This window comes from Choloepus didactylus, chromosome 5 (assembly GCF_015220235.1).
Source record: "Choloepus didactylus isolate mChoDid1 chromosome 5, mChoDid1.pri, whole genome shotgun sequence".
Taxonomy (NCBI): domain Eukaryota; kingdom Metazoa; phylum Chordata; class Mammalia; order Pilosa; family Megalonychidae; genus Choloepus; species Choloepus didactylus.
Genome location: NC_051311.1, coordinates 135,858,234 through 135,871,736, shown reverse-complemented (window position 1 = coordinate 135,871,736; position 13,503 = coordinate 135,858,234). Strand labels below are relative to the sequence as shown.

The window sequence follows — 13,503 nt, the reverse complement described above, 5'->3', positions numbered from 1 at the left end:
TAGGTTAGTTGTCTTTTTCTTACTCCCTTGCTATGGTCTCTTTGAAATGTTCTTTCATTGTATGTTTTTTTTTTTTTTTTTTTTTTACATTTTTTTTCATACAGCTGATTTAAAAAAGAAAGTTAAAAAAAAAAAAAGAAAGAAAGAAAAACAAGGAAAAAAATATGTAGTGCCCCATTGAGGAGCCTGTGGAGAATGCAGGGGTATTGGCCTACCCCACCTCGATGGTTGCTAACATGACCACAGACATAGGGGACTGGTGGTTTGATAGGTTGAGCCCTCTACCATAGGTTTTATCCTTGGGAAGATGGTTGCTGCAAAGGAGAGGCTAGGCCTCCCTATAATTGTGCCTAAGAGCCCCCTCCCGAATGCCTCTTTGTTGCTCAGATGTGGCCCTGTCTCTCTAGCTAAGCCAACTTGAAAGGTGAAATCACTGCCCTCCCCCCATACGTGGGATCAGACACCCAGGGGAGTGAATCTCCCTGGCAACGTGGAATATGACTCCCGGGGAGGAATGTAGACCTGGCATCGTGGGACGGAGAACATCTTCTTGACCAAAAGGGGGATGGGAAAGGAAATGAAATAAGCTTCAGTGGCAGAGAGATTCCAAAAGGAGCCAAGAGGTCACTCTGGTGGGCACTCTTACGCACACTTTAGACAACCCTTTTTAGGTTCTAAAGAATTGGGGTAGCTGGTGGTGGATACCTGAAACTATCAAACTACAACCCAGAACCCATGAATCTCGAAGACAATTGTATAAAAATGTAGCTTATGAGGGGTGACATGGGGATTGGGAAAGCCATAAGGACCACACTCCACTTGTCTAGTTTATGGATGGATGAGTAGAAAAATAGGGGAAGGAAACAAACAGACAAAGGTACCCAGTGTTCTTTTTTACTTCAATTGCTCTTTTTCACTTTAATTATTATTCTTGTTATTTTTGGGTGTGTGCTAATGAAGGTATCAGGGATTGATTTAGGTGATGAATGCACAGCTATGTAATGGTACTGTGAACAATCGAATGTATGATTTGTTTTGTATGACTGCGTGGTATGTGAATATATCTCAATAAAATGAAGATAAAAAAAAAACAACAGTATTGAAATGTATGAAGCAGAAGGCAGAAATATGAAGAAAAAAAGGTCTTTTCTTCAGCTAATGGCCAAGGATTCAGGAATTTTAGGACATGAAAGAATGGTTTGTGCTTAATCTTCATACAAATGTGGTACAAAGAATAGCCCTTCAAAGATGTCCATTTCCTAATTCCTGGAACAAGTTCTTGTTACCTTATGCAGCAAAACTTTGCAGATGAGTAAACCAAGGATTTTGAGATTAAAGATTATCCTGATTTTATGGGTTCGCCGCAAGTAATCACAGGATCCTTCTAAGACGGACGCAGGAGTGTCAGGGAAGGAACTGTGACAAAGGAAGCCGAGGTCAAAATGAGAGATTGGAAGATGCTAAGCTGTGGCTTCAAACAGGGAAGCAGTCAGGAGCCAAGGATGTAGACGGCCTCTAAAAACAGAACAAGTGAAGGAACAAGCCCTACCAACACCTTGACTGGTCCAGTGAGACAGATTTTTTCTGACCTTCAGAATTGTTAAGATAATAAATGGACAACATAGTTTCCAGAAATGCCCTTACTAAACTAAAACTTAATTGTAGAGCCATCAACTTCTGTTATCAACAAAAGGTTCTTTATCATCTGCAAATCCATTATTGAGAGCAATGCCAGGACTATAAGATGTAGTTAACAACTTAGCATAGATATATCTCCCATTTTTCTCTGTGGATTCTCTTACCACAGCAGGATCAGGGCCTATCAGAATACTTATACTTCATGCTTTCTCGAGGGCAGTTGCAAAGAACTAGATTCTAAGTATCAAAATTTCACTTTAATGAAGGCAAAACTTGTTAGCATCACATGAAACCAATTTTCATCTTTTCACAAGATAACACTTCTGTGGAACTACATATTTTAGTTAATTGTAAAATTCAAAGGATTAGGAGATATACTCCAAAACTTCAGTGGTATCATCTGATTTATAAAATGAAAATAATTCAATGTGTGTTTTGTATGTGAGGGGGTCTTATTTAAAACTCCCCCTGTAAAAGCAATTAGATGTATTTTTTTAAAAAGTCAAACCACATAAACGAATATAAAACTATTTATTGACCACCGTTCACACAGTATTTACATAACATAAACAATATACAGTTGGATAACATTCTGATTACTATGAAGTTATTGTTTTCCTGGCTTCTGCTGAACACAAATACTGAAAAGATTGAGCCTATATGTAAGGCATATGTTTGGGGTAAACAAAAAACATGCAGGTCAACAGTTTAGATTACAAAAGTCTTGTTTACCTATTTATGTCAACATGTCCTAAAAACTGCAACATCTTAACCATCTGGTTAGTTTCCATGAATCATGATCTTTTTAGTCAATACAACACAGGGATTTCAATTCAAAGTTCTATAAAGGGATGGCTTTATAGAAGGGATCTTTAAAACGACCATTTAACTAAGCCTGGCTTGGCTAATGAAAACATATTCGTTGTTTTCTCATCTGGGTGGGGAGATTGCTGGTTGTGGTAGATTTTCCTTTCAGTTTTGCAAGTATTTTCCATTTATATGACTACAGATTAGACATGGATTTTGCTCTGCTTTAAATTATGTAATTTAAATTATTTTCTATTTTATTTAAATTGTCCAATTAATTACTGAATCATCTATTTGGTTTGAAAGTTTATGACTTTACGAAAATTTTCAGTTTAACTTGAAGTGATTTCTTGCTCCGAATGATGGCATCCCAGAAGCACCAAGGATTTTACCCATGGTTGTGAAGTGCCATTTTTGTTTTGAATGGTTTGATGAATGTAAAATAATAAAAAAATAAAAATTATGTATGTATTTATATATACACTCACACAAAAAATAAACAAAAAACCTAAAATGGTCAGAATGGTCTCCTTAGGCATATATGGGCTTAAATGCAAGTTCTGATTCAGTAATGACTATGGAAAATTTTCCCCCACATTTAGAAAAGCTGTTCTTTAATGCAAAGGAAATATACCATGGTATCAAATGGTCTTTTCTGACAGATGAAGCAACTACAGAAATCTTTTATTTGTTCAAAGTAACCAGTGATACTGATACAAAAACAAAACAAAAACCAATACCCCCCAAAAAACCGAACAACTCCAATACTACTACTTCAAAACAAACATATCAAACTTGATTTCCATTAGAACATATTCTTCATACTAATAAATCAAAAAACCAAGATCCAGATTATATATATATAAATATATAAAAAAGCAATGCAAACAATTATTGTGCTTCATCTTCTGGGCACGAATGCCAAGTTAGTCGCTCTTCATAAAAAGCGATTACGATCTGAGGACACTTCATGTTTTGCCTCTTTTGCCAGCACCAAGTCTGGCCTCATCTGAATCTTTCCTGTTAAGAGGAAAAAAAATTTACAGTTAAAATTCTAAACTGTTTACATCAACTGAGAACTGTATATTTAAGAAAGAATAATTCAATCCAATAAAAGGCATTTAGTTGCTTCAAGAGTTATGTGGTATTTTTGGCTGTGTTCCAATAATTTTGATTTTAAAAAAACAGGCCATAGTTTGCTGACCTCTGCTTAAAAACATCATTAAACGAAAGTAACTAGAATCATCCTTTCTGCAGATAATTATAATTTATTAATGGAGGAGATTATAAACATTTCCAATGAAAAACTTAAAATTAAAAAAAAAAAAAAAAAAAAAAAAAAAGCCTGCTTATTTCTACTTTAAATTACAATGGTTATCACTTACACACTTACCATTTCATGAGAAACATTAATTCTCCACTGCTGTCCGTGGCACCAATTATGCGTTCAGGATCAAGACCTCTAGCAAAGCCTCTTGGTTTGTCAGCCTGTTTAAAAGAGGTTGACTATTTATACACATGCTTCCACAAATTTTTTCTATACAGCAAAAAGAACATTAACTCCTGTTTTTGTTATAGTTTTTAAATAAAAACCTTCAAATACTGAAACAGAATGAACAGAGCAAGAGCCTGTATTTAGTACTAAATCATGTAATTTCTATTAATTTTACAAACAGTAAAAACAAATCTGGATGTCTGCTATTCAATGCGGAATGCTTAAAATTTCTAAAAATATTCTGACTCAAAAGACAAGAAACAGACAAATTACTTTATTCATACAAAGGTAGCAGGGAGAGAACAGTGTGGGCACATAGAGAAGGGTATTTAATCTGCTCATTTCTGGGAACTCTGATCAATAAATAATTATTTATGAACTCCTGAAACAGTTATTTCACATCGCTTCTAGAAATCAGTCTAAATTACCCACTTTTTAAAAAAAAGCATACACAAAATACAAACAATGAAATAGTAAGGACTTTTAAACTTAGACTAATTAATATTATAGTTAATTTAAATTACAGGAAACCTTACAAAGTACTTAGTTTAGTATAAACCAGTGACTCTCTGTGTGGTCTGAGGACCCACAGGGATCCCTGATACTTTTCCAGTGGTTCTGCAAGGTCCCCTCTTTTCCATGCATGCATCATGTGACTTTCGATTGTCTTCACAAACCTCAACCAAAACAACAGACCACAGCAAATAAAATGCAGAAGTAGACAGATAATGACCAACACAACCAAAACTTTTACATGACCCCAAACAGAAACTCTGTACTTATTAAGCATTAACACCCCATTCCCTGCCACCCTGTAATCTACTTTCTGTCTCCTTGAATTTGCATAAGTTTTTTATTGTTACTCAACTAAATTAATACACAAATATCCTGGAAACTTTTCAGTTTTAACTTTTAATACAGTAAACATGGATATAGCTGTAACTCATATAAACAAAAGTTCTTTGGGATCCTCAATAATTTTCTAGAGCATAAAGGAGTCCTGGGACCAAAATGTTTAAGAACTGTTGATACCAACAAATCCCTTCTCCCTCCCACAGAGTGTTCCATCAATGACCTGGGCTCTGTAGTCAGACTGCCTGGATTAGAATGATGGCTCTTACCCTTACTAAGTGTGTGACTTTGATCAAGTTACTTATCTTCTTGGTGGTTCAGGCTCATTATCTATGAAATAGAATAATTACAGTATCTCTCTCATAGGTTTATGAAATGCAAGTTGAAGTACTAAGAACAATGCTTGGCAAAGTCACACTTCTGCTGAGCGCATGGTTTATTTTCATTTTATGGACACTGATTCTAACATTTTTTTCTTTTCACTTGGGCTGCCAAAGTATTCAGAACCAAATTTGTGGCCAACTTCTAGTTTTGCCATCTGTAAAAATGGGGTTAATACCTATCAACTTAATAAAGGTGTCATGAAGATTTAATGGACTATCTGTAAGGCATCTGGCATCTAGTTCAAATGATCAAATTTTAAGTCCAAAGTACTTACCAATAAAACAAAACATATCTGAAAAATGTTTAGTCCCCAAGCCTACAACATGATTCAGCACCAAGGCCTTTTCCTAAATTGTCATGCTCAGCAATACGCAGGGCAAGTATAATCTCTGTTCTAGAGTTGAGGGAAGAAGTAAGGAGTTATCTGATGTGACTACAGTCACAGAGATATTAATGAAGCAATGACAGGATCAAAATACAAAAGCTGTGAACCCAGTGTTTCAATCCATACCAATAAAACTGAATTATTATTATCAGAAGCTATTTTCCTCAAATCAAATTATTGTTTGGGAATACTTTGTCAAAATAAAGATCACATGCCAAAGTACTTTCTATGGTCAACGCCACTAATGGTCTACAATCAAGATGTGCTATGTGGACTGTTCTCTTTGTAATATAAGGGATCTCAGTGATCCAATCTTACTGCTGCTTGTATTTAAAATGCTAGTCTTGGGTGGCAGGAAATTGGTCTGAAATGGGATCAAATCCATGAATCTACCTGAAACAGCACTAGCATATTTATACAACGTAGGCTGAACTATGCCTATTCTTCTTGTCCTAAACATTAAGCATTTAAAAAAGACTAAAAATGGTGTTTAAAAAGTATTTGAGTTTTAAAAAATACCTTAAAGTTACTTAAAAATCAACCCACCAACCTTTTACAAAAAGTCAGTTTGGTTTATACTTACAGCATCTCTTTTCTTCTTTGATTTGCTGTCATCAGACTCACTGTCAGATAAAGATTTTCTTTTGGTACCATCTTTCTCTTTACCAGCTTTTTGAGAATTAAGGAATGCTTCAATTAACTCTGGGCAATCTAAATTTTCTTCAGGCTCCCAAGTATTGTCAGCACTATTCAGTAAAAAAAAATGTTGATTAAATTAAACATGGTCATCACATGATCTGGATCTATTTTATATGTATCCAAAACAAATGTCTTGCAGATACTAACCATTTCCTTCTTATCCCATATATTCTTGAGAGAATCTGCCTGTATTTCCTTTTCAGAGCATCTGCTTTCATAACCCTTACAATCAAACGGGAAATCTATATTGCCTCCAAGTTAAATGAACCAAAGGTGGATACCTGACTCTGACAGAGTAATTGGGACTCTTCAACTTCTACAGATGTCCCACCTCAGAATTTCTCTGAAGTGCTTGTTGAAAACACAGATTCCCAATTACTTCCCCAAATTAGTAAATCAGATTATATCCAGGGCTGACATTAAGCAGGGGTTGGCAAATCATGAGCTGGGAGTCAAACTCAGCCTATTGTCTTATAATATAGACTTTGGGTTAGGAATTTTTTTTTCTTAATATTTTTAAATAGTTGGGAAAAAAAATCAAAATGAAAATTATCTGAAACTCAAATGTCAGTGTCCATAAACAATGTTAAATAGATTTACAGCCAAGCTCATTTGTTTAGTGTTTAAATTGTCTATGGCTGCTTTTATACTATATCCTCAGAGTTGAGTAGATCTAACAAAGACCTATTGTCCAAAAAACCCAAAATACTTAATATAATGCCCTGTTCAGAAAAAGTTTGCTGAGCCCTGATATAAAATATGCCTATTTCCATTTGTTTTTTCAGAAGGGCTGAAAAAAAAAAAGTGTGTATTACCAAATCTTAAAAGATTATCCTAAACAAGTGATAGACTTTCCTAATTTTGTGTGCTATTATCCAAAAATCCTTTATGGAAGCAGATGAAATGAAATCAATCCTTTTAAGGATGCTGGGAAAGGTTCTATTATCCTCTGGCACTTACAACTGGGTCTGGGAGTCAGATTACTTGCTGATATCCTGAAACTCCAAGATTGGTAAACCTAAATTAGTGGGCAGAGGACAAAAGATCTGTGGTTGGAGTCTCTATTCCTCATTATAGCCTTCTATACTATCTAATACATTTTACTGCACATGGTAGGTTCTAAAAAATACCTGCAGTCTTAAGTTTGGGGAGGAGAAAGAGAAGAGTTAGTTTCTAATGTTTTGATGGGTACGACAAAGAGACGGGTTTTAGTGTCTCATGGGATTTCAAAAAACTGTCTTATCATTTGGAAGTAATCACGTCTCTGGCAAAGTGGATAAATCTAATTTTAAAATAGTTCACAGACTTATTTTTACTTGGCTTTGTTATCTGTAGGAAATTTTTCTGGTGGTAAATTATGGACTTATTTATGTATAACTAAGTTCAACTAAAGTAACTGGAAGGATTTAACACAGATACCTAAATCTTCCACTCAATCCATACCTCCAAAATTGCAATATGGAGGTGGCTTTAAATATGAAGGGTGGGAGTAGTAGTAGATAACAGGTATTTGAAGCCCAATTATGTATCATACACCCCCATCTCCATTATGCTCAGAAAAAACTGCTCATCAGTCTCCACCTATCCATTTTTAATTATTAAACTGCTTTGTCACTGACCATGATAGATGAGCACAAGTGTAAAAGCAGAAATTTTCTGCATTTAAGCTACTCACAAGACAACTAACATTACAAAGAGTGGTTATGAGAGCAATTCTTAACAAGAAAGATAAGGAATGAGCTAAAAAAATTTCCAAGTTCAACTTTTTAGAGATGAGAATATAGTATAGGACCTGGATTGTGATGAGCACTTCTGTTGAAGAATGACCTGTCTACATTATACAGCTTCAATGGTTTTTACTTCCCTGTGTATAAAGGGAACAAGATAGATTAGGTATTTCAACTACTATTATATCTAATTATATTAAAATGCATTCCATTGGAAACTGAACTCATTTTATGAACACGACTCTCCAGAGTAACGAACTAGCCTCATACATAGTTGGTTTCAACTGTAGGCTAAACAGACCCAAGCAAGATACCCTGGAATTAAAGGCATCTTTAAATTGAAAGAAAGCAGAGGGAAAATTGATAAAGACCCCAGGCTAAAACCAAATTTTAAACAACATGTTAAGTCCAGCTAAACATACATATATATATTAAAAAAAAGCACTGCCGTTTCTTACTCTGTAAATCCCTTCCACTTCAGGAAATACTCCACCTTCCCATTCACTACACGTCGATCCAGTACTTTTTCCACCACAAATTCTTCAGGCTCTGCCTCTTCAACTTTTTTACTCTTTCCATTCTGCTTCTTTCCCATTTTTTGCTAAAACAAAACAAAAGAGAAATTTAAGAAACATTCTTTTTTCAATTTTGAGTATATTTTAAAAGCTAAATTGCTTATATTATGGTTGCATTCAGAACATAAATTTTTACTTCTACATGCAGGGCAGACACTTTCTGAAAAGATAAAGTCAACAGATAATAAAATAAAGGAATGCTTAATTCCACTGGTTTAGCCCAAACCTATCACCCACCACCCTTCACCAAAATATATAATTAAAAACACTATATGGAAAATAGTTTTCTTTTCCCAGTCTTATTTCCACACAGCCTACAAGACCAAGTTTACCAGAGTCTTCACTCATTTTAACCAGAATAGAGAAACAGAAGGTATTATAAGATGAAAAGGAGAATAAGTAGCAGTGACACATATTAGGTGAACCGGAGACCTGTTAACTATAGCCCCATGACAATAGAAAGATCCCCTTTCCTAAATCAAACTAAGTTCAAACACCAGTGCTAAAAGCACTCACTATAACACAACTTTCATAAATTTTAAAGCAGAATAGCCTGAATACTTAAAAGCTCATTTCAGAATCCTGATACTTATCAATTGCACGGTCAACCATGGAGACCACGAGTAGGTTAAAATGACAAGTTTATTTTCCCATAATCTTTGTAGATACTCCTGAACACTTGGAACAAACTTACAATGCTGTTCCTTCAAAGTGGCCAAAATGCCTAATCATTTCAGTTAATCAAGGTGAAAAATCCTTCTTTGCTGGTTCCTTGAGAGAAGGAGTCTAAATTGCTAGCCAACCAAATTCACTTTAAAACAGTATGTTGTTGTTGTTTTGGTATAACACTATTTAAGTGATACAGGAGAGCAAATTCAACCAGCTATTTTCCAGTAACTCAAAACTATTATGGGAGGACTGAAAATGGGCAAATTAAAAAAACCAAAAAACAAAGAACAAAAAACAAAACAAAACAAAACAAAACAAAAAAACTTACATGGTTAATTAGAAAGACTAAGGGGGGGGGAACAACCCTAATGTTATGTTTATTTTAAAATCATTTTCTCTTGAAACAGGTGCTATTAAAAAAAAAAATTGCAACTGTCCAGGCACTAAAGCCATCACAGAAACAGAGCAGGCAAGCAAGAAAAAGTAACGGGAATGTCTCAAAATTGCAAAAGGACATTTAAAGTGATATAGATGTGGGAGTGGGGCATGGTACATAGACATATACAAAAAAAAATTTCCCTTGAATTTTTAAAAAAAACATCAAACATCTGATTTTGTTGGATACTATTTCCAAGTCAAGCCTTCAAATTCTCTGTCAGAATACTTGAGTATTGGGCCCTGTCAAACAGCTTTCTGCCTGTGTATAGTACAAAGAAAGAAAGAATGGTAGCAGCAAGAGCAAAAAGACAAATTGGAATACACAAAAACTTATTAGATACTGAAAAACAAAACAGCTACTGACTTTGAAAATAATAAGTTAACAGAATAAAGAGGAAACCCAAAATAATACAGAAAATAAAAGATGGTAGACAAAATGCCATATTTACTACTACAGCATTTATAAGCTAGTTTCAGGTGCTCATCTTTTTTCTTAAAAAAAAAAAATAATAAAGGTATTAACTGGTTTAAGCCAACAGATTGTTTTTTTCAAGCATAGGGTGAATTTTGGAGCCAAAATACATGTCTCATTACCTAAAAGACAATTTACTCAGTACTCCATTTTAAATACAGCACACATCTCACAAGACTAATGAAATTATTTTAAAATGGAAAGATAAAAACTTCTAAAGTAGTCAATTTGTGATACTATATGAAAAAATAAAATATTTAAATACCAATAAATTACGAACACTGAAGACTATCAAATTGCATGCAAAAGCAATATAAATTTAATGGGAGCATCTGTTCGTTTTCTATATTTACATTCCTCCTCAAGGCTGCCGCCTGTCTCATGGACAGCTAGTTCTTTTCCTATTAAAACTTACTTGATAAAAGACAGTTGACTGTAAAGCCAATTCAATTATCTACATTGGTTTGCTGATTCCAGAATTTCAAGGCTAGCTCAACCCCGAGGTATACAAAAGATGCTTCCTGCTTTTTCCATCCATGGTTTTACTTCATATTTGAGAATCATGTGCCCATTTGGCCAGACAAACTTTACATTTCAGATTTCAAGTTCTTTCTCAGGACACTTGACTCAAACATGCAATTTTATGATGGCACAAATTAAAAATCACCAATTTGCCCTTTTTAGTGTGAAACCCAGAGGGGAATATCCAGCCCCAAACAAAACGTTTTGCTTTATTTAGATGTTAACACCTTCATATGCTTAAGATTATTATAAATGCAGTGGGTTAGAATTCAATACCGTGGGAACCATAACTTTGAATTTCGTGATTTTTATGTGAATATTCCAGTGTTGGTTTTTAAAAACTTATAATTTGACATGGTTGAATATATGTAAATCTTTAAACATTTGTAAAATTTTTTTATGAAGCCTAAGTATGCCAACTGTGGATTTAAGAAACTGTAGGTGGAGAGAAAAATTTAATTTCTCAAAAAGATCTAGCAGCTCTAGCCTTCTCTCCTTACTGAAATAATAATTTGGTTCATTTTGTGTAATAATAAAAAAAAAGTCACCGCAATGATTTTAAGATTCTTCTCTATTTTAAAGTAAGCAAGTTTGAAACATGATAAAGTAACAAAAATAATTTGAAAAATTCAATGAATGTTGCTCCAATCTAGGTGTGCAAGGTACCTGTTCTTTAAACTGGATATTACTGAAAATACTTGGATTTCTCTAGCTTTCAGGTACAGTGATTTAGTGAATATTATGCCAACCAACAATGGCTTTACAGCTTTGGTTGCCTATACTTGAAAAATATTCTTCCATGTTACGTAATTTTATGTATTTTATTTCAAGATAAAAACACTCTACAAAAATTCATTTTGTGCTGTCCTCCAAATTCTCTAGAGTTAATAAAATTAGGTTTCTTTAAATGAATTAAGACTATTAAACGAAGCCAATAAGCGTCTCAATGTAATGATTTTGTTTTTGCCCCTAGTTCTCCCTCAAAAATACTGGGGTTGAGGGGAGGGGGGCATATGGATGTAAATTTCTCAACCACAGAGATGCAAAGTTATAATTTTCGGGAAAAAAACTTGAGTTAGATCCTTACATAGTTTAGGTTTCCATTAACTTACCAATGTAGTTTTATTGGAGGCCATTTTTTATTGCAGACTTGAAGAGCTATTACTAGAAAAATGCATGACAGTTAAAAGGAAGTTTGCATTACACATAAAAGGTAGCTAAACACAAGCTCTGTTTGGATTCCAACCCCCACGTAGGCAGTGTACATATCAAACAGATATAAATCCAAAGAGAAGCAGATCTGAGCTCCTATGAAAATTACTAGTATTATATGTCTGAAGAGTACATCGTGTTCTAATTAAGTGGATCCAGAAGACCTTACTGGGGATATTTGCACCTGAAAGGACTGAGCTTTACCTGGGCTGAAAAACAGTGAACAAGTGTCATTACCACTAAAATCCCGTTTATACCAATTCTATATTCAGCTTTGAAAGAGAACAAACGTTTTGTTCAAAATCACACACAATCACCCAAACCACCACATCGGTAAACTACCGTGAATTTTTTCTTCTCTAGACCTTGTTATTAGTCCGAAAGAGCTTGCGATCTAATCCCAACTTGATTTCTCCTCAGAAACTCTTCTTCATTCCAATTACTTGTTAAAAAAAAACTAAAGGGAAAACACACCGAGAAGGTACACTCCCATTTAATGTCACTTTTAAAAACAAACTGCTACCCTAAGTTCATCGAGTCCCCCTTGGCCCGAGGTCTCTCCTGGGTTAATTCCGGAGTAATGAGGCCTAGGTGCCCACCCCCCACCCGAGAACGCGGGCCTCGCGGTCAGCGCATCCGCGGGGAGAAACAAAGGCCGCGGCGCTGGGGCTCAAGGGCACTGCGCCACGCGCCACCCACCCCACCCCCCGCCACCACCTCGGCGGTGGCCACGGAAAGGAGCACACGCCGCAGCCTCCGGCCAGCGGTCCGTGCGCACTGCCAGGCCTAGCGGATGCTAGAAAATGCGCCGCTCTCCCAGGAGGCCCAAGACGCCGACTAGGCCCGGCGTGGCGGGCTTCTCATCTGGAGCGGGGCTGGGGGAGGGGAGAAAGAAATGCGCTTTGTCTAAAAATAAAGCCGCTGTTGCCACAGGTCTCCACCCTCCCGAGGACAGTTTCGTACCCCCGACTAACTACTGGCACAGGCCCTGCGCCCGGCCCGCCGCCGGGCCTCCGCTCGCGCCAACTCCTTCCCGCCAGACACGGACTAAGGGTCCAGCGGGAGCGAGCGACTGAGGGGTACCCGGGGTGCATGTGGTATCTTAATCACTACCACCGAGTCGTAACTAGATAGAAAGAGAGACACCGACTTCACCGCCTCCGAGCTGCTCCGAGTCCCGAGTCTGCAGCGTCTCCGGCCCTGGGCGCCTCCAGCTCCAGCCACATCCGACGGGGAGGGGGCCGAGGAGCAGAGCGCGCGGCCGCGGGGGAGGAGGGAGCGGCACCGCCCACGCCGGGCGGCCGCGAGGGGCGGGGCGGACGGGCGCGCGTGCGCCCGCTGCAAGGAAAGAGCCTAGCGCCGCGCCTGTCAGGAGCCCGGGGTCGTGCTGGGGCGGGGAGGGGTGAGCGGCGGCGACAGTGGCACTCACCGTTCGCGGCGTGGCGGAAGGAGAGGGGAAGAGGGGCGAGGATAGTGGTCGGAGTCATCTCGCTGGATGCTTTTCTGCTTCGCAGAGGTGGCGGCTGGCGCCAAAACAGGACTCCGCCCACTTCCTCGCCCCTGGGGTGGGTACCTCTAAACGCTGTGATCGGGGTGGAGAAAAACTTGGGGGAATTGGGAGGTAAGAA

The 13,503-nt window shown here is 37.1% G+C and overlaps 1 protein-coding gene across 1 annotated transcript; it reads right to left on the bottom strand.

Annotated features, from left to right (window-relative positions):
• Window positions 1-3,413: 3,413 nt before the first annotated feature.
• CBX3 (chromobox 3) lies at window positions 3,414-13,133 on the bottom strand. The gene is made up of 6 exons (XM_037836933.1): window positions 13,026-13,133; window positions 11,776-11,827; window positions 8,446-8,588; window positions 6,145-6,307; window positions 3,839-3,933; window positions 3,414-3,465 (listed from the first exon to the last, which is right to left on the bottom strand). Exons 2-6 carry the CDS (start codon window positions 11,797-11,799, stop codon window positions 3,414-3,416), a joined length of 477 nt encoding a protein of 158 aa, XP_037692861.1. The 5' UTR covers window positions 11,800-11,827; window positions 13,026-13,133.
• Window positions 13,134-13,503: the final 370 nt, after the last annotated feature.

Bases quoted from the DNA above. Each gene is read 5' to 3' on its own strand.
- CBX3 (XM_037836933.1), bottom strand. From the start codon at position 11,799: ATGGCCTCCAATAAAACTACATTG. The intron at 8,589-11,775 runs GTAAGTTAATGG...GTTTTGTTTTAG, and splicing joins CCTCCAATAAAACTACATTG to CAAAAAATGGGAAAGAAGCA. The intron at 3,934-6,144 runs GTAAGTATAAAC...TCTTTTAAACAG, and splicing joins CAAAGAAGAAAAGAGATGCT to GCTGACAAACCAAGAGGCTT.